The sequence below is a fragment of the Eurytemora carolleeae genome, unplaced genomic scaffold (genome assembly GCF_000591075.1).
Source record: "Eurytemora carolleeae unplaced genomic scaffold, Eaff_2.0 scaffold38, whole genome shotgun sequence".
Classification (NCBI taxonomy): domain Eukaryota; kingdom Metazoa; phylum Arthropoda; class Copepoda; order Calanoida; family Temoridae; genus Eurytemora; species Eurytemora carolleeae.
Genome location: NW_019396060.1, coordinates 2,263 through 22,981, shown reverse-complemented (window position 1 = coordinate 22,981; position 20,719 = coordinate 2,263). Strand labels below are relative to the sequence as shown.

Genomic DNA, 20,719 nt, shown 5'->3' with positions numbered 1-20,719 from the left:
CTTTATCCCAATCCTACTCCTCATCCCATTCCATTTCCTCATTCCTATTCTTCTACTCATCCCTATCCTTCTCCTCATCCATCTCCATCTACTCATACCTATCCTTCTGCTCAACACTATGCTTCTCCCTAGCCCTCTCCTTCCACTCATCCCTCTCTTTCTATTCATCCCTATCCTTCTTCTCATCCCTGTACTTCTACTCATACCTGTACTTCTACCCATTCCTATCCTTATCCTCATCCCTATCCTTCTACTCATCCCTTTCTTTCCCCTCATTCCTCTCATCAATCTCCTTCCCTCATTCCTCTCATCTCTCTCTGTCCCATTACTTCTCCTCATCCCTCTCCTATCCATCACCTTTCGATCATCTCTCTCCTTCTACTCAGCCTTCTCCTTCCCTTATCCCTTTTCTGACCCATCACCTTTTGCTCAGCCCTCACTTTCACTATCATCCTTCTCCTCATTCCTCTCCTTTTGCTCATATCCTTCTTCTTCTTCCAATCCCTCTCCCTCAATACATCAATCTCCTTTCCCTCATCCCTCCAGTTCTTTCATCCTCTACGTTCCTTCATCCTCTCCGTGTTCCTTCATCTTTCTCTGTACCTCCATCCTTCTCTGTACCTCCATCCTTCAACTTTCCTTCATCCCTCTACTTCCCCTCATCCATCTCCTTCCCCTCATCATTATCCTTCCATTCATCCCTCTCCTTCCCTTCATCCATATCCTTACTTTCATTCCTCTTCTTCTCTTCATCCCTTTCATTCCTTCATCCCTCTCCTTCCCTTCATCCCTCTCCTACCTACATCACTCTCCTTCCTCTCATCCGTCTCCTTCTCTCATCCCTCTTCTATCATTGATACCTGCTCTACCTCCCTAAATTCCTCCCTCCTCTTTTCACTCCTAATTTATTTTATAGGTTTAGTTTATTACCTTCAGTCCTGCAATATCTATAAACGTCCTTCAATTAAATCCTTGGAAATAAATATCAAATACTTGATAAAAACCTGATTTTTCATGGAAAAACTCCTTGTAAAATTAGATTTTAAACAATCTATCCCCCACCAATCCTCTCTCTCTCCTCTCCTTCTTGTCGTTTTATTGTTTCCTTAGTTTTCTCTCCGCTAGGTGTGTTGTGTGAAATTCCGGGCATCTCTCGATTTATATTCAATGTTAAACTCCGGGAATATACCTTCAATAGTGAGAGGGGAAAATATTCCCCTCTTTAAATATAATTTATTAACCTACCTATCCCTGCACCATTTCTCATCCTGTAATTTAATATTTTTTGGGAAAAAAATTGTCTGATGAGTAAAATTGATTAGTTTAATTTGCAATTAAATAGCCTATAAGCCGGTAGATGGGTTGCAGGCTGCAGGCTAAGGTCGGGTTAATGAATAAGAAGTGGGGGAAAGAGGGGGAAGGATTTAGGATCGTCTCTTCCTGATCTCTAGTTTACTATCTGAAGATATTGTGTTGTAGGATCGTCTCCTCCTGATCTCTAGTTTACTATCTGAAGATGTGACGGATATATCCAGGGTTTGGCCGAACCAGCTCAGGAACAAGGATTCGAGGGTAAGAAAACACTGTTATTTGGTGCTTTTAACAATTTTATTTGAAAAAATGGTATATTTATTCATTGGGGAATAAACTCTTCATTCCCAATCAGCCTTAAATAAATTGAAAATTTAATTATATTGAAAATTTAAAATATCTTTCAAAAATCAAATTCTTGAGACCCATGAACATCTTAAACCTTATGAGGAAAATTGTCAGAATACAGCAGGTTTAAAGATAAGTTTAAAGAGTACAATATTGTGAATCGGACATACCAATCTTTTTTTTTTTAAATGGAAATTATGTCTGTAATCCCACAAACTTGCAATATCTTTTAGTGTAAGCCTTGAAATTTCTAATGTTTAAAAAGATCTTCATAACCAAGGGTGTAATGCAAAGAAAGTTAATTGCGGTCGTGTATACTCTGCGTACATATTGAAACCAGTTCTCTCTGGGCGGAATTTGTAAACAAGAATAGATGCATCAGTTTTCGTTTAGTATCCAAGGAGGTTAAAAGCATTAAATTTTGATAATTTTGATAATTCACATAATAGTTTCCTATGACCAGAATATTTCATTGATTTTTTTAATGTGAAAGATGGATCCCATGTCAGGCTCGTCAGGCTTTGACATCCGTCTTGTGTTTACATTACCGCCCAGACACAGTACACTGCATAAAAGATGTGTACACTTCTGAAATAACTTTCCTTGCATTACATCCTTGTTCACAACAGGATTTTCTAAAAATAAGATTTTGTTTTCTCAGATCCGCCGAGAATTATCTGAGCAAGGTTCAGAACATTTCCTTGCCGGGGAAAATGATCTGGTTCTGGAGTACTATAACAGGGCTTTAATGTACAGGTACAAGATTATTCTACAGTACATAGCAAAATAAAATAAAATTTTAGCCAAGAGAACACTAATCACACTTTTTTCTCACACATAATATAATCATATAAAACTATAAAGATAACTTAAAATTAGATTCATTTTATTCTTCATTGCACACTTTCTATAGGAATTGAGTCTTTGCCAAAAACTCAAATTTCAAAGTAAGACATTTGGTTGCAAAGATGGATAAGAAAATCAGAGTTTGTGGCAAAGAATTACTGTAAATGATGTGAAATGCTTAGGTACATTTTACATTTGTAAATTTTAATTTCCCAAATGAAAGTTTCAGTAATATAATCTAGCCAAAGTAAAACAATAACATCCTAACAGGTTGAGTTAAAAAAATTCTATTTCAGCTCCGGGAAAGGAATAGCTCACACTCTGGCTAGAAGAGCAGCATTCTTCCTGTCTACCGGAGAACCCAACCTTGCTCTCCGGGATCTGTCTACAGCACTAGAGTATGGATGTTTACACACGGAGCTCATGGATTTTTTGTTGTCCCATCATACTCCAAACAGGACTGGAAAACCTCAGGTATTAAAAAATCCTAAGAATCCAGAAATTAATGATTTTGTGAATATTAGGCCATCAGAACAAAAGTGGGTCTAATTAATTAAAAATAAATTTTGTCGTTAGTCAGAACTGTTTAAGTCAGAAAACAACGTTACCTTCCACATTTCTGATCAGATAAAGGTTTCAAGGGTAACGGTGCTAATTGGGCTTTGTCATCGGACATTTGCATCGAGGGACAATAGAAATTATACTTAAAGTCTCTTTAATATGTAACAGTTGGTCTACCTCATCTAGCTAGATAAGTAAGTTAAACTAATCAGTTTACAAATAGTTATTGTACCTCATCTAGGTAGATAAGTAAGTTAAACTAAACAGTTTACAAATAGTTATTGTTAGACAATCCTTTCTAATCCTTCAACATACTTAAACCATAGACAATCCTTTCTAATCCTTCAACATACTTAAACCATAGACAATCCCTTCCTAATCCGTCTAGATCATTAAACCATATTAAATTCCTTTCTATTCCTTCTATGCAATTAGCCCAAAATAAATTCCTTCTAATTCTTAAAGATGATTAAGATGAAGACAAAATTTTCTATTTCTTTAAAATTACTTCCTTTGTTTCTAGGTTATCAAGAGAATAGGAAATTTTTCTATAGCTCCTACTTTTAGCGCCGAAAAGAGAATCTTTAATCTCTATAAATCTATATCCTTATCACAATACCAACTATCGTGGACGTTTATTTGATGACAATTTATTCTGGAACACGTATTGTAAGGATTCAAAACTATTTAAACTTAAAACTGAGTAGGGTATAGAAATGTATCCCCGAGTGAGAGTCCTGAATATTTGTAATATACGTTTAAACTATTTAATACAACTTTCTAATTTTCTCCCTCCCTTTTGCATTCCTGTAACTTCCCTAGATACACTAAACTAAACCCCTATAATGACCCTTTTCCCTAAAAATCTAAAAATTATATTTCTATTTTAATTTCATCCCATATCAGCCCCCCCCACCCCCACCCCCCCTACTTTCATGCATTCTGACCTGTATATGCAAGCATAAAACATAAAACTGCATAAAAACTAGAACTAGTTCATAACTCTTTTTTTACGTCTCAGAAATATTGAAATTTATCACATTTTGATTTCAAAAATTTTAATGAGGATTTCTAAGACCATGAAAGGAGAACGCAAAAATTGGAAAACAACAAAAATAACAAGTTTTCTTACATTTTTTAAGTTTTTTACTCGCAACAGTTGAACCTTAATTTGTATATTTATATTTTCTAACTTATTTCTATCCCTCCCAATATGCCCCTGATTGTATGAAAGGAAAGTTACAGACCAGTGAGTAAGAGAATAGAGGGAGTGGGTCAGCTTAAACTAGCCTAGTCTGGGTGAGCAGGTCAAACTATACCTAGTGTCACGTACACCCGGAGTTATCTATATGTAACGGAGAAGAAAATATAAAAACAGGTGAGGAGTATTTTATTCATTTGTTAAATGCTGAACTAAACCGATATATGTTTTGTTTACTCTAAAGAGTTATCAAAATATTGTTTCATGTTATACAGTGGGACACATAAAACTGTGGAATATGAAGGACAACATTTAAGCCATCTTGTATTTTTATGGTCTTAAAAATAAAACATTTTAAATGTTCATTCCCTTGAAATGAACCAGAATTTCATATTTTTTTCATTTTTTATATAAATTTTACGATGAAGATGGGGGGGGGGGGTTATCATTTGATGACACCCCATAATTCTTTATTCTTCTTTCTTGATGGATATTTGATCAGAATGGGAGATGAATCCCGTGAGACAGGACGGAGAGCAGCAGGACGGGGCGGAGCTAAGAAGAGAATGCGCTCCAAGTCTGCCAAGAGAACGACAAAGCTGTCTCCGCTCCAGGAGAGGTTGAAGGATACGGATTGTTATCTAAACCATGAAATGGAGAGAATACTAAGCGCTCCAACAACAAAGGTAAACAAAGGAACTGATTACTCTCCTCATACTCAAGTTTCAAATTTTTATATCTTCACAACCTGATTTAGAGATTTTTTGAATTTCAACTATGAATTCTGCTAGAAAACGCAGTTCAAGTTTTAAATCTAAATATTTTCGCCTTATCATGTTGTAAAGCTATAGGGATTAAAAATTAAGAGTTTGCGGTAAATTCTTCCAAATTAATGGTGTTTTATATATATTTGCACTGTTAATTCTTCATACTTTCTAATATTTTCTGAAGGGTACTTACGTTATGCATTCTGAAAATGATTAAAAGCTAGTAGTATCTCTCTGTTATAATAATAACTCCAAATTGTACCTATATATTAACCTTTCTGGTATGAATACTTAACAGTTGTATCTTTCTGATATAAATACTTAAAGTTGTATCTTTTTGGTAAAAATACTAAACTCTCTTGTTTTAACAAGTATAGATGTCTGGTTCGTCTGATATTGGAACAATGTTTTCTGTTGTTCTGATATTGTATTGTAGGATCGTCTCCTCCTGATCTCTAGTTTACTATCTGAATCATCTAGGTAGATAAGTAAGTTAAACTAAACAGTTCACAAATAGCATAAAACAATTTTTAAAGTTTGATATGGTTTTTCACCAATTTTTTTTAAAAATTCGAAAATCTCTTTTTTACTATAGTACACTTACAGCCGGACTCTCCTTTAATTTTGTACAATGATAACCAGAAAACTGCGGAATAGGAAGACGACATTAAAGCAATACTTGACCGTATTTAATATTCTTAAAAAGCAAATAGTTTTACCAGTAACTTATTAATTCACTTAAATAAAATGTGTCTATTTAAATTGTTTATTGATTTCAAAAGTCGTCTTTCTATTCCAGAGTTTTGCTGGTTATCACTGTGCTTGTGTAGATAAGTACCAAGTACAAGTGGGCTGAGAATATCCGAGCATACTTGGATGCAGCTGCGGTTCTTAAATCTAACCAAAAAGGAGGAGAGGGAGTAGGAGGAAACCTATCCAAGGAGGAGCTCCTACGAAATATAATGACAAGTATAGAAACTGCAGCCAAGGAATCTAATATAGAGACCAATCTTGAAGTACGGGAGTTGGAATTACCAGAAATAAAAGGTACAGTAAAGTTTACGTCGCAATTATTACAGTTACACTGAATCAAATATGTCTTTTGGGTCAGTATGTAAACTAAACCCTGTACAGTGCCGTACATAGCAATTGTTTACACTATTAATGGGATCTGGTGATAAATACGAAGTGTTTACAAAATTAAATCTATGAGATTTTTCTTATAAAATATTCAAAATACTTTTTTAAGTCCATTATTTTTTAGTTGGGTTTCCAGTATTGTAAGAGCCTAATGTTCCGTTAAGATAAGGAAAAGAAAAATATTTGGGGCTTGAATCAAAGTTTGATTAAAACTATCTGTTTTGATTAAAATTGAACCGGTTTGATCCATACTTAATTACAGAATACTTGAATGAAAGAGGGAAGTAATTTGCAATTTATGTAATTTATGATTTTAATATCTTGGAAACCCATCTTTCCCTGAAAACTTATCTTTCTCCATCAAAGTTAGAAAACTACGAATTTCAAGATTATTTCTGTATGTATAGAACTGGAATCGTGTTTTTCAGAACGGAATCCGCTGATCCCAGCCTTCTCTGAATCTGCAGCTGTTTGTTATGACCCTGAGAAAGGACGAACCATAAAAGCACGAAGAGATATCAAAGTAGGAACTCAAGTTGATTTATTTACAGTACAGAATGTATTTCTCAAAAATGTTTTTTTTACAATTTTATGTTTTGATATGTTGTTTTAAAACTAAACAATCCGTCTTAAAAAAATTTGAAAAAATTTGGGCATATTAAATAATAAACAATATGATAATCTAGGTAACTATGGTTTAGAGCTCGTCGGTTTATAAAACTGAAATAGAAAATATGTGTAGCTTGAAAGGTGTTAAACTGTATATCTGTAAGTTTTCCCAAAATCTGTAATGCAATGCAAGGATATGAAGGAATTGAGTTTTAGCCACAAACCTGAATTCTGTTATGTCAAATAATCTAAGTTCGAAATATCAGCAGGTTGCAAAGATATAGGGGTGAGAACAATTTGATTTTGTAGTAAAGACAAATAGTTTATATAAAATTAAATAAATGCATTTTTAAAGTCCTGCAGTGAATGGTTGATGGCACTCTAAATAAAGAAAGGGTGATACAAATTTACGCTGACATGCCTTTTAATTAAAATTATTGATGTATAAAGGCCGGTGAGCTGATCTGTGTTGATTCTCCTATCTGTTCTATCTTGTGCCCAGATAAACCTGAATCTATCAGTTCTCATTGTACTCAGTGCTTCAGGTTTACCAGAGCTCCACTTCCTTGTGATGTAAGTATAAAAGGCACATTGATCCAAACTGTTATGAAAAGTTGTATCAATTTTCAAGGCTGGGTCAATCTTAAAGTGTCACAAGGCCTTGGCTTTTGATTTTACCTCACTAGCTGATTTATACTTTTTAGGATAAACATTTATATAACATAAGAACTTGTTTTAGCTTCTGTTCCTGATTAGATTATAAAAATAAGCTAAAAATATTCTGTTTAGAATTGTTGTTCTGTTGTATTTTGTTCCAAGGAATGCAAAACCATTGGACTTCAAACCTATCACAGGTAAAAACAATTTGTCCATCAAATATTAACTTTGTAAACCTCTTGGCTTATTTGACTACAGGTCATAACTTTTCCGTTTAATCCTGATATCCACAATGGCAACTTTTAAGTTTGAGGTGTTTGATCCCTAAATTACAGTTCCAACCACATGATATCCTCGGACGACGAAAGATCGGATAACTGTTTAACCCAGGGTTTAGCAAACCAAAAGTTTTGACCTTTGGTTGTCTTGTTCTCTGTGATTTATCCATAATTATAACTGATTACGTTTTAAATATATTGGTTTGTGTAGGTATGAGTGTCAGATGAAACTGTATGAGATGTTTGAGTATGAAGGTAGAGATGTGTTTGGTCTATTCATGGCTCTTAGAGCTGTTACTCAGAAACCTCTTCAATACTTTTCTGAGAAGAGACAGGAGCTAGAGAAGTTCATGGATATATCTAAACCCGTTCATCCTCTCCCGGGCAGAGCATACCTCAGTTCTGACTACAGAACCTTGACAAACCTAGAAACTCATAAGGATGATTTGGATGATGATGTTATGGTGAAGCATTCAGTTCTTGCGGTTTTCTTTGTTAGGTTTCTAAAGTTTGCTGGATATTTTGGAAATACAGGTAAATACAAAATGAAGAAACAAATCTAATGGACCATAAGCTTAATTTCAAGTGTCTCCTCATGCTAAGATTTTCATCTGTACCCTTGAAACCTTTATCTGATCAATTATGCATTAGATATCAATGTTTTTTTTTTCTTTAAACTGCTTATTTTCATTTGCAGTTTCTCTGCGAAAGAAACTTGTTTATAAGAAGCAATAGGGAAACTCACAGAAATAAGGTTCCAAGGGTACTGTTGTAAATCGGGCATGGCCATCTTAACATGGAGAGTAACTTGAAATTACACTTACAGTCCCTTTGAATATTTTTGCATTGCTATTTCAGGGAAACCTGTGCTTGTGAAGGGTAAACCCGTGATGGACGATATGGAATTGTTTATGCTCAGATATATTTATCAGCTCATCAACATTCAAGCTTTTAATTCTCACTCAGTGTTTGAAATGTCAAGTATGTTTGAGTGGAGTAAGGTTGGGACCTCCATCAACCCCAGCATGGCCCTGGTCAACCATAGCTGCGACTCCAACACTATCCGATGCAGTTTAAACAAGAACTCTATTCTTGTGGCTGGACGACATATTCCAGAGGGAGAGGAGATTACAGATTCATACACAGTTCACTTCCGCAGCTCTACGCTTGATCAAAGACAGTATCATACTTTGAAATATTTTATGTTTGCGTGCGAATGCCCCGCTTGTGTCGGAAAATGGCCGCTAGAAGACGGCATACCAGATGAGTTGCCGCGAATACCAAACTTTGAACAAGAAGTTGTGTATGTAAACCGACAAGGGGATAAAAAGGAAATTGTGAGAGATATTATTAAAGCTAGGCAAACCGTTGAAGCTAATATGTTGAGCAAAAAGTTTGAAGACGCCATTCTGGCATATCAAAGCCTATGCGAGCAATTAGAAAAGCATGTTAGGAAACCCCATGCATTCTTCCTCCAAGCTCGTTCAGGAATATCTCACTGCCTGTGGAATATGTATTGCAAGCAAAAGGTTGCAGATGATGAGGAAGATGAGACTGAAGATATTACTGGAAGAGATAAAGCAGTTAATATCTACAAGTCGGACTTTGTAGAATCTGTAAAGGATAATGAAGCTCTGAACCTCGGAGAATCTGCAGCTGTTGTGCAAGATGAGTCTGATGAAATGAAGGAGGAGCGAAGGAAAATGATTGAGTTAGCTAAACATACTTTAGCAAACAGTTCACTTGCATTAGGGCAACTAAAGGCAGATAATAAAGATATGCTAGAAAATGTTAAAGCTCTGAAAGGACTATCAACAGAGCATGCTTTGCTAGAAAAAGTTTCTGGGAATGTTCTTTCAACTGCGGAAATATCCAGACTAATTGACCATCAGGAGAAAGAAGTTGAAGCAATGAAGAAAGATTTAGAAAACTTTCATGAAGAGGTCAAAGCTAAAGAATTAGTTATAAAAGAAAGAAGAAAACAAGAAAGACAGGAAGAGGAAAAAAATAAGGCATATGAGATGGAAGAAAAACGAAAAAAGAAAGAACAGGAGTTGCAGAAGAAGCTTGATATGATGAAAGAAGAAGAAGCTCGGAAGAAGGAGTTGAGACTACAAGCAGAAGAAAAGAAGAAAAAAGAAAAAGAGCTGATATACAAAAAGAAACAAGAAGAAGCAATCAAGTTGTTTGAAGAGGCCCAACAGAAGCGGAAGCAGAAACTAAAGGAAGAAGAGGATGAGCTTGAAATGCTGCTTGCAATGGTAGCTGAAGATGCAGAAACTGCAAATGGAATAGATGATCCAGAGATTATGATCCTTTCAATGGAATCTCAAGATAAAAATACAGTGGAGGAAATGAAGGGTCCAGAGATAATGCAAACTTTGGCAGAGGATGGAGAAAAAATCACTCCTTCAATGCTTTCCTCTGTCCCAGCTCATCTTGATGACTTGGCTTTATCTAATAAAATTCCAGATAAAGCTACTAAGAATTTAGCAGTTCTGAACAAAGTTGATAATGACACAAAAAATATGGATGGTCAACCTGAGCTGAAATTTGAACCAGCAGAAGCTATTGATATTCCTAACAATGATTTTTCTGAAGAAGAAGAAAATACCAGAGCAAAAGATTCTGAAAAAGCAGAAAATGTGATGACAAATCCGATGAAAGAAGAAGAGGAAAATGTTTGGAAAGCTCTAAGAGAAATCAAACAAAATGACACTTTTAATATAAATCTTATGTTGAATAATTCCACCAGTGGTGATACTCTAGACGAAGATGATTTTGACTCATATATACTAGAGTTAAGGAAGAAAGCTTTGGAGAAGAAAGCAGAAGCAGAAGCTGAAAGGGAGCGCCGCAGGATTGCCGCTGAGCAACAGGAGTTAAAGAAGAAAGAAGATAAATTTGAATGTATTAAAGAAGAAAAGGATGAATCTGATTCCATACAGGTAAATTATAAATATAAAAAATGAAGTCAATGAAGACAAAATATATGAAATATTTTTCTGAAATTTTTGTAGATGGAAGAGAATGAAAAAGTGGAGAATGTTGCCTCTGAACCTTTTGACTATGAAGCTTGGAGTGCCAAAATAAATACTTTATTTTCTGATATAAATGCAGAAGAGTCTAAAGTTCTAGCACAAGATCAAGCATATCTTACTGCTCTAAAACAGAAAATAAATGAGAACATAAAAATCGACTTGGAGAAAAATAAGAAAAACGAGATTATCAGCAAACCTCCTGTAGTTGTAAAACCAAAACCAAATTCGCCTATTATAAAAGATAAGAATGGGAAAAAAGTTGACGATTATGAATCCTTAAAAAACAAAGATAAAGAAAGAAAAAGGAAGAAGAAGGAAGAAAAATTTAAACAAGCAGAAGAAAAAATGAAAGACATGTCATTGAAAACAATCAAAATTGACAAAATTGCGTCAGAAGCAGAACAAGAAATAATGCGTATGAAGGAAATGGCGAAAAAAATGGTTTTGAAATCTAGAACAAATGAGAGAGATTTTGATGAAATATTTACAAGTTTGGTTGAGCTAGATACTAAACATGAACAAAATAAACCTATTGCAAGAGATAACCTGGAAGAAGATGAACACTGGACTGAACAGGAGAAGAATAAATGGCCAGCTCAGACCAAAACTCCAGGATTCTCCAATGCCCTGTCAATGCTAAAAGTTGCAGCTCATGGACAAACTGAGCTTGTGGAAACACTGAAAGGAAATATATCCAATGCTCAGAAGAATATCCCAAAACCCCAGCCTTCACAACAAAAAGAAAAACCGAAAGAAACATTTCAAGATTTGACTAAAAAATCCTCAGATCTCCAGTTAAAAGAAGATTTTAAAGAGGAGAAGATTTCTTCTTCTGTAAAGGATTCTTCACATCAAGTTTTATTAGAAAATAACATTTTTGGGAAAGAAAAAAATCTGTCTATGTCCAACAAAAGTAAGGCCCCTGAAACTAAAATAAGCACTGAAAAAACAAACCGTCCTGAAATAGTAGAATCCAAAAGTAACAGACTGCCTGATATTGAAGTTAAACAAGTCAACCTAAATACTAATGGCATAACTTCAAATGCAAAGAAAGTTTCTAATGGGGATGTCATGAAAACGCCAGCAAAGGCAGCAAATGAGAAAAAAATTGAAAATATTTCAAAAACTGCAGTAGAGAAGAAAAATATAGAGATAGAGAAAAAACCTACTTTTATTGAGCTAAAACTAGAAAGCACAATGAAGGATTTGAAAGCATTGGCTGCGAGGAAAAAAATGTCCAAAACGAAAACAGAAACTCTTTCAGAAAATAATGTTAAACTAGTGCAACCTAAAGAAACTTCAAACGGTCCCCAAAATAAAAATGGAGAGAACATTATACCTGTTAAAACCTGGAATTTATCAGAATCAAAAGATCCTGAAATGATGGAAAGTTCAGTGGAGAGTTCTGATTCAAATAATCTAAAGATCGACCCTGCTCCTTTGAGAGAAGTAAAAATTGAAAATCCAGGATTAAAGGATGTTAAGAATGAAATAAATGTGGTAAAGGAAGGTATGATTGAAAATACAGTGGTCAATGATGCTAAGATTAACCAAACAGCATTGATTGACACTAAATGTATAATAAAACCTGAAGCTGACCAAAAGAATACAGGCTCAGATGAAACAAAGAACAATTCAACATCAACTGGTGTATCAGATTTTAGCAGTGCTTTGAAGGAAATCAAAGAAGACTTCACAACTGTAAAAGATTTGCCTAAAAACGACTCAGCTTCAGAGAATATGAAAGTTGACTGCATTGATTTAAAGAACGAAAAGATTAACAAGAAACTTTTGGAAGAAAAGAATAAGATTGGAGTATCAAATGATTTTCAAAGCAAAGGCATTGTTTTGAATGATGAAGCTGGTACCAAAGCTGCAAAGAACGGTATAAATAAGATAACAGTAATAAAGTTTGCAAAAGCTGCAAATGGTGAGAAAGAAAAGAGTTTATTGGAAGATGCTCAAATTGTCAGTACAACTGTTAAGGATGTTAAACTTGTCAGCACAACAGTAAATGATGTTAAACATGTCAGCACAATTGAAAAGGATGATAAAAGTGTCAGCACAACAGAAAAAGATGTTCAAATTGTCAGCAAAAATGTACGGGATGATAAAGGTGTCAAAACAATTGTAAAGAATGATAACTGTGTTAGCACAGCAGTAAAAGATGCTAAAGATGTCAGCACAACTGAAAAGGAAAATAAAGGTGAAAGTACTTCTGCGAAGGATGCTATAACTCTTAATAAAGCAGAATTTGATGTAAAACCTGATTGTAAAGCTGTAAAGAATATCGAAATTGACAAAAAAATTGTCAAGATAGTAAAACTTGACTCCAAAGATTTAAAAGATAAGCAAGTTGATACCACTACTCAAAACAACGAGAAAGGACATCAATCTATTCTAAATCCTAGAATAGATGGAAAAAAAACTACTACAGATGGTAAAAACAAAATTACAGTAATAAAATTTCAAAAATCTGAAAATGGAGGAGAAAGTCAAATAATAAAGAAAGAGAAGGAAACAAGTAAAGAAAATAAAGATATTAAAGAAAAAAAGGAAACCATTGATGCTGACGAGAATGGAACAAAAGAAAACTATCAAATACTAAAAGTTCCAACACAAGTTGTCATTTTTCCATCTAATAGTGTCACCAAACAAGTTCAGTCTACAGAAGAATTCAATCCTAAAATTGACGCCATTTTGAATGTAGACTCCATCCCAAAAATGTCAGCTGCTCCTCTGCCAGCTGTTAAAGTATCAAGACCACCTCCACCAAAAGCCAGACCTCCACCTCCCCCTATTCTGCTTTAAATAATTTTCATTGTAATATTTTTATTTTCACTTTTTATATTTATCATAAATGAATAACAAAGTAATAAATGTATTAATTAAGTTTCTACGTTTTCTCCTCCTCTGCAATATCTTCCAACTTTTTGTTTGGTTCGGTTGGAGAAGGCTTAGCTAAACCATCCTTGCTGGGATCAAACTCTTCACTCTTTCCGATAACACGGAGCAGGTCATCATACTCCTCCTGGGTCACAACAACCCTTCTCTTCAGCAACCCGTCCACCTTGTCATTATAGAACACGATAATATCCCCGTCCTTAGTCTTCACGTTCACGATATACTCCTGCTTCATCAAGGTCTGACACTTCTTGAGAAGGTTGGATCTGAAGTCTGTCAACCATTCCTCCATAAAGAGTTTGTTTCTCTCAGCATAACCACGGGCAGACCAAACTTTCATCCTAGTTAAAATAAATAAATAAAATGCTGGGGTAAAAACTACTTTTTGACATATTGGCAAAACAAAGCTTTAATAATACACCTGAGAGCAAGATCATTGAATCTGACAAAGATAGATTTAGTAAAAACAGTTTCTGCTGAGGAAACAGATTTTAGCTCCACGTGCGCCAGATCCTCTGTTTCCACCATAATACCAGCTCGACTGGTCAGCACGCTGGAACACAGGTCAAACATCTTGTCCTGGAATACAAATAAAAAAATTAATCTCAAAGCAAAGACAGATTTTTTAACAGTTCCAAATGAGATTCTTATTTTTTAACTTTTTAACTGTCAAAAGGCGGAGAAAAAAAACATTAGAAACAGATGAAAAGGAAGAGGTTTGATAGAAAAAAATGGTAACCTCTGAGAAATCATTATGTTTCTGTATGATTGGACCGGTGAGTATTATGCAGAACATTTTTTTCTTCTGCTCCATAGAGTCCTGTCTCTTCAAGATCTCAGATCTGACAAATCATTGAAGATTTTTTATTTTACTAGACTATAAACCAGACCGTTTTCGTACAATATACAATATACATAGTATACCAGACAATATGTACTGTATAACAGACCTCATACCAGATAAACCAGACCTTATTACAGATATATTAGACCTTGCATTTAGTATAATAAACCTTATACCAGATAAATAAAACCTTACAAATAGAAAACCAGACCTTAGACCGATTAAACCAGACCTTTTAATATTGTTACAGACCTTAGACCAGATATGTTAGACCTTTTAATTACACAACCAGACCATAGACCAGATGGATCACACTTAATATATAGTTTACCACCGGACCTGAAAAAGAATGCCGATGTAATTCAAGTGACCCTACATTAAAAGTATTTCATGTCAATTCACTTTAATAACCTTAAACTCTTAATTTCAGTTAAAATGAGGAAGACATTCTCGTTTTTCTATCTTGAAAAGAGATAAATTCGGTCTTTACTTCATATACCATATTTATCCACTTGTGACTTTTTGAGAGAAACTTGAAATTGAAAATTGAAATTTTCAGATAAAAAAACTAGGATATCTTCATGAAAAGTTTAAAGGGTACTATTGTGAACTGGGCATGATTTAACCCTTTAAATAAAAAAAAATTCAAATAACCTCGAGACAGATCCCTTGAAGCACATGGTAAGCTTAGAGTAAACCAGACATTAAGATTATAGTGAACATTTCAATAAAAAATACCTCTTTTTGTATGCCTCTATAAATTCTTCTTCATTTAGAGTTCCTTGACAGTCTCGATCTATGGCCTGTAAAAAATATTTCGTTAAGTTTCATGATTCTTTATTTCTATATTTTTCTCACTTACAGCAAATATCTCCATAGCTCTGGTTTTAGTATCAGCAATAGGTTCAGGGTTTCCGTTCTCATCATACCGAATAACTCCTTTAAAACAATTCAAATATTTTCATAAATTCATTTTAAAACTGAGATTTTACTTTACCCGGTTTTACACCCTCAATACAGTCTAGGGTTTCAATGATTGCGGCCATTTCCTTGACGTCTATGACGCCGTTGCTGTCCACGTCGTAGAGTTTAAACGCCCATTTCAGCTTGTCCTCGTCTGAAACAGGGAGGGTTGGTTTTTATTATTTTCAAATCTAAGATAATTTTTTAATTTGAAGATTTCAGAAAGCTTGTGCAATCCTCGTGGAATAACTTTAAATAAACCGTTTTCTAAATTAACGTTGTAATCTTAAATTTAAAAGGATTGGTAACCAAACATAAATGCAAGAAAATGGTCGTTTGTCGAAATTATAATAGGAAAACGTGTCATGTTCGCTATCAAGGGTCGATTGCGCTTCATAATAACAGTGATCTTTCAAAAACCCAAATTTGTTAATTCTTATTAATTGGATAGTTATAGTTGATAGAAATTATAATCATGTTCTCTATGGTCTTCATTAAACATTCCAACCTGTATCTCTATTTGCGACATCTATGGCCATCAGAAACTCTTTAAAGTCGAGAAAATCGTTTCCGTCACTGTCGAATATTCGAAATATGTGGCCAGTAATCTTCGACGAGTTTCCTGAATAGATATTTTATCAAAATATGAAAACTTTTTTTTCCATTAAATGGGTAATGAAACGTTACAACTTTTTTACTTTTTTACTCTTTAATTTTTTTATTCTTTCAGTTTCAATCTATTTCCCCCCCCTTTACTCTCTCTTCTCCCACCTCCCCCTCCTCCAAGATCTCAATCTTCTTCGTCCTTCTTCTCACCGTCTGGAAAGACCTTCTGAAAGAGCTCCCTGAGATGTGTTCTACTCAACCGTCCATCTGGACACTCAAGTCGAAACCTAGAAAATATTGAAATAATCACATTTAATGGCTTGGTTTATGTCGAAAAGTGGTTCAGTTCAATTAAACACCAACATTATCATGATAACAAAACAACCTGGTTTAATTTTCTCATTCATAATTTTTCAAGTAATTTTTAGTGATTATGAAAGTTAAAGTTAGTGTAAAGACCAAGAAATAAATATCAAAATAAATCAATTTACTATGTTCATTATTTTTTAAATAGCGGTTTGTTTATTAGTTCATAGTTAGTTTTGTTAAGTTGCAGTTCTTAAAAACAATTTGTAGCACGATTTTAACATGAGAAACTGTAGAAATCTATTATCTCTGGCTTAAATTTGATTGATGCAATTCGGTGAATTAATTAAGTAACCATACATCTTTCATGCACAGCTTTGTTTATTAAGGAGTTATGTAGAATTGTAATACAGTGAGAATCATAAAACAGAGGAATTCTCTCGTTTTCTTTTTCTCTTAATTATCAAACTGAGCTATCTGTTCCGGAAAATTTTAATATACATGTAATATATTATTCACATATTTAAGTCAACACTATAAAGCCAAATTTTCATGCAAAGAATATAATTTGATTAAAGTTTACAATAAACTACTCATTATTCAAGTTTAATTATAATCGACGACATTGTTCTGCAATTTCCTTGACTGTAGTCATGTTGTGTGTCTGTACCAGAAGAGTGTTTGTAAGTTTACTGTACTGGTCTGCAAAGCAGTGCGACTGGCTTTCTCTTGCCGGACCAGCGCCATTTCCTTTCCCTTTATTTCTGTTCCCTGGGTAAAATGTAGATATTTGAAAATTGTAAAGTGTTTGCAGTCAACATCCTCAAATTCTCTTTATATAAAGAAAGAAAATCTAAAAATTTATCAATTCCCATTTGAAATCATTTGATTATTTGAAATTGTTTATGTTTTTGCAAGAAATTTTCTTGAAATACTTTCTATTGACATCTCTCCTCGTGGTTTTTCTAGTGTTATAGTTGTATTATAAAACAAAAACTGTTTATTTCAACAGGGGGAAACTTTGGTGTAAACTAATCTAGTTTGAGAGAACTAAGTAGGACAGAGTATCGTTTTAAAATTGTGTGTAACACATTATAAATACCTTTTAAACCATGAAATAATCTTTTCCTCAGAAAATTTAGTGTTTTGTAAGCAGAAGAGTATGTCGTGAGGTCTCAGATATGATCCGGTATCCATATACTTAGCTTTCACCTAGACATATTAGAGATTAAACCATATACTTAGCTTTCACCTAGACATATTAGAGATTAAACCATATACTTAGCTTTCACCTAGACATATTAGAGATTAAACCATATACTTAGCTTTCACCTAGACATATTAGAACTTAAATCATATACTTAGCTTTCATCTAGACATATTAGAGATTTAACCATATACTTAGCTTTCACCTAGAAATATTAGAGATTAAACCATATACTTAATTTTCATCTAGACATATTAGAGATTAAATCATAAACTTAGCTTTCACCTAGACATATTAGAGATTAAACCATATACTTAGCTTTCATCTAGACATATTAGAGATTAAACCATATACTTAGCTTTCATCTAGACATATTAGAGATTAAACCATATACTTAGCTTTCATCTAGACATATTAAAGATTAAACCATATACTTAGCTTTCATCTAGACATATTAGAGATTAAATCATATACTTAGCTTTCACCTAGACATATTGGAGATTAAATCATATACTTAGCTTTCACCTAGACATATTAGAGATTAAACCATATTCTTAGCTTTCATGTAGACATATTAGAGATTAAACCATATACTTAGCTTTCATCTAGACATATTAGAGATTAAACCATATACTTAGCTTTTACCTAAACATATTACAGATTGAACCATTAAACTTACTTAGAGATTAAACTTACTCTATCTATTGGATTATTTGCTGGATCTAGTAATAATGGTTTTTTGTCCAGTTTTAGATCTTCTTTTTTTAATCCAAGTCGCCTCAGTTCCTGAAGAATGAACAGTACTTGTATATGTTAAATATTATTTAAATATAATATGTGGGAACAAGACTTCAAAGAAAGAGTTTTCGAGAGAAATCTTTGTCTAATAAAAAGTGTTTTTTTTCATTCAAAAAAATTTACTCCTATGAAAATAAAGAAACAGATTGGTTTAAAATCCCGAGCCTGCTTTTTTATGCCCCCTGGCCATTTTCAATTTAAGAGAAAAAAACCGTGAAATAGGAAAGAACAGTTTTTAGTTTTTAAACTGTAGCAATTTTTTAATGTTTAGGTTGAATTAAAGACAGCCCTGAAATGGTGGATGCTATGGGTTGATGGCTATAGATAGCTGTTAATCCATTAAAAAAAAGCAGCGGTAATTGAACTAAATATGATTAATTCAACTATCCTTTCCAACCATCTTGAACCAGTGGTGGAGAAGAAATAGTAATTGATTAACCATATTCAGCGGATCTTGCTCTTCGTAATTTCTGACCACAGAAAACAAGAAAATTAAAAATACCTTGTTAAGTTCTTCTTCATTAGATTCCCAGGGTTTAACTCCCTTACTCCTGCTCAATGTTTGTAAGATTCCTGAAGTTATTGTTTTGTCAAAATAATGGATTTTTAAAATAAAATAAATTTTAACTTTTAAATTTAAAACTATTTTATTTCTATAACTTACAATTTTAAAAAAAATTTTCAGTAAAAATATCTTTAGTTCAATTTTTTGTTATTATATTTTTTACCAATCCAAGTTATCTGTGAAGATAAAATAATTTTAGCTTTGTAGTTAAAAAAAATAATCCTAGAACTATTGAATAATTGTGTTTGTCAAAATCCTTGAAATTTCAAAAATAAAAAATCTATTGAATCAAACCAACTCTATAAATATGTTTGAAAGGGTTCAAGTTCTTTGATTTTTATTTGTTTCCTGGAAATCCTTCAAAATCCATTAAATATTGGAAAAAGAGAAAACAAAGTCTCATCCAAGGCTGTTCAAAGATTGGATATATCAAACTATAATTATGCAAAATTTCTATTTAAACTTTTGTTTTCAGTTTACAAAACCTAAATTGCATTTGCCTCTAGTTAAACTTTTATATGTAATGTTAATAAAAAGCATGAGGATATGTTTGAAAAGTTAAAGTATGAAAGTTAAAAACTAAGCCGTCGTTAAATAGATGAATGTGGAGTGCATGACACATACAGTGCAAACTCTAACATAATTTACGTACATGCTTTGCTTAAAGGGATTGTAAGCGTGATTTCAAGTAACCCTCCTCCATGCAAAGATGGTAATGTCCGATCCACAACGGTTTAGGGTGCCCTTGTAACCTTTATCTGATCAATGGTGTGGAAGATATTGTTTTTCTTGCAGTAGAAATGCGTATGTCACTTTTGTAAAAAACCCCAAATGAAAATAATCAGTTTTAAAAATTAGAAACATTGACATCTATCTCATACTTGATCAGACAAAGCTTTAAAGTGTCCTCTTGTGATTCTGGCATGTTTGCACGGAGGATCACTTGAAATTAGGCTTACAACCCTCTTATTATCTAACCTTTATCGTAAATAACGTCCCAGAGCCCCAACTCCTTTAATTTTTCCCTGTCCCTACAGTTCAGATTATTTATCAATTGTTCATTGACACATATTCAGGCGCGATACCTGGAGGGGGCAGTAGTCCTCTTGCCCCCCCCCGGGATTTATGGCAAGGGTTAAAATCTGGTGTTGTGTTGTTTTCAAAGTAGTTGAAAATTTTCTTTTATAATTTTACCTTAATATTTCTCTTTTATCTAAATTGTGAAAGGGCATGGCATGTCTTGAGGAAACTACTCAGGACTTTAGAGAGTAATACAGAACTAAATAAACAGATGAATACATTATAATATATAGTCCTTGAATCAGGACTACAGTGGACTACAAAGAGCGTAGTCTCTGGAAACTACACAGGACTTCAGAGAGTAATACAGAACTAAATATTCAGAGGGATATATTATAATATATGGTCCTTGAATCAGGACTACAGTGGACTACAAAGAGAGTAGTCTCAGGAAACTATATCAGGAATTTAGAGAGTAATACAGAACTAAATATACAGACGAATACATTATAAAATATGCTACTTGAATCAGGACTACAGTGGACTACAAAGAGAGTAGTCTCAAGGAAACTACATCAGGACTTCAGAGTAGGAGGGGTGGCTGCTCTCAGGGTTTTGGAGTGCTCTCAGGGTTTTGGAGTTGCTCCCAGGGTTTTGGAGTAAAAATCGGAAATTTATCAGAAAAGTCGATTAAAAAGGGTATTTTTAAGCCGAAAATTAAAAAAAGGGCTCTGCTACCCCTTTTTT

General features: G+C 33.7%; 2 protein-coding genes and 1 long non-coding RNA gene across 3 annotated transcripts; 2 read left to right on the top strand and 1 right to left on the bottom strand.

Annotated features, from left to right (window-relative positions):
- Positions 1-1,459: 1,459 nt before the first annotated feature.
- LOC111708389 (microtubule-associated protein futsch) lies at positions 1,460-13,641 on the top strand. The gene is made up of 10 exons (XM_023481750.1): positions 1,460-1,572; positions 2,321-2,415; positions 2,802-2,979; positions 5,865-6,081; positions 6,603-6,697; positions 7,234-7,356; positions 7,573-7,637; positions 7,930-8,252; positions 8,577-10,666; positions 10,739-13,641. The coding sequence occupies exons 2-10, from the start codon at positions 2,408-2,410 to the stop codon at positions 13,568-13,570; spliced, it is 5,931 nt and encodes a 1,976-aa protein (XP_023337518.1). The 5' UTR covers positions 1,460-1,572; positions 2,321-2,407; the 3' UTR covers positions 13,571-13,641.
- LOC111708403 (uncharacterized) lies at positions 4,310-5,506 on the top strand. The gene is made up of 3 exons (XR_002766658.1): positions 4,310-4,444; positions 4,770-4,953; positions 5,471-5,506. It is a non-coding gene; the product is annotated as an uncharacterized LOC111708403 (long non-coding RNA).
- LOC111708396 (uncharacterized) lies at positions 13,575-20,292 on the bottom strand. The gene is made up of 13 exons (XM_023481760.1): positions 20,147-20,292; positions 19,931-19,983; positions 18,890-18,960; positions 18,286-18,375; positions 17,485-17,594; positions 16,287-16,363; positions 15,979-16,092; positions 15,505-15,624; positions 15,370-15,446; positions 15,246-15,310; positions 14,403-14,505; positions 14,085-14,242; positions 13,575-14,004 (listed from the first exon to the last, which is right to left on the bottom strand). Exons 1-13 carry the CDS (start codon positions 20,182-20,184, stop codon positions 13,656-13,658), a joined length of 1,425 nt encoding a protein of 474 aa, XP_023337528.1. The 5' UTR covers positions 20,185-20,292; the 3' UTR covers positions 13,575-13,655.
- Between the last annotated feature and the right edge of the window lie 427 nt (positions 20,293-20,719).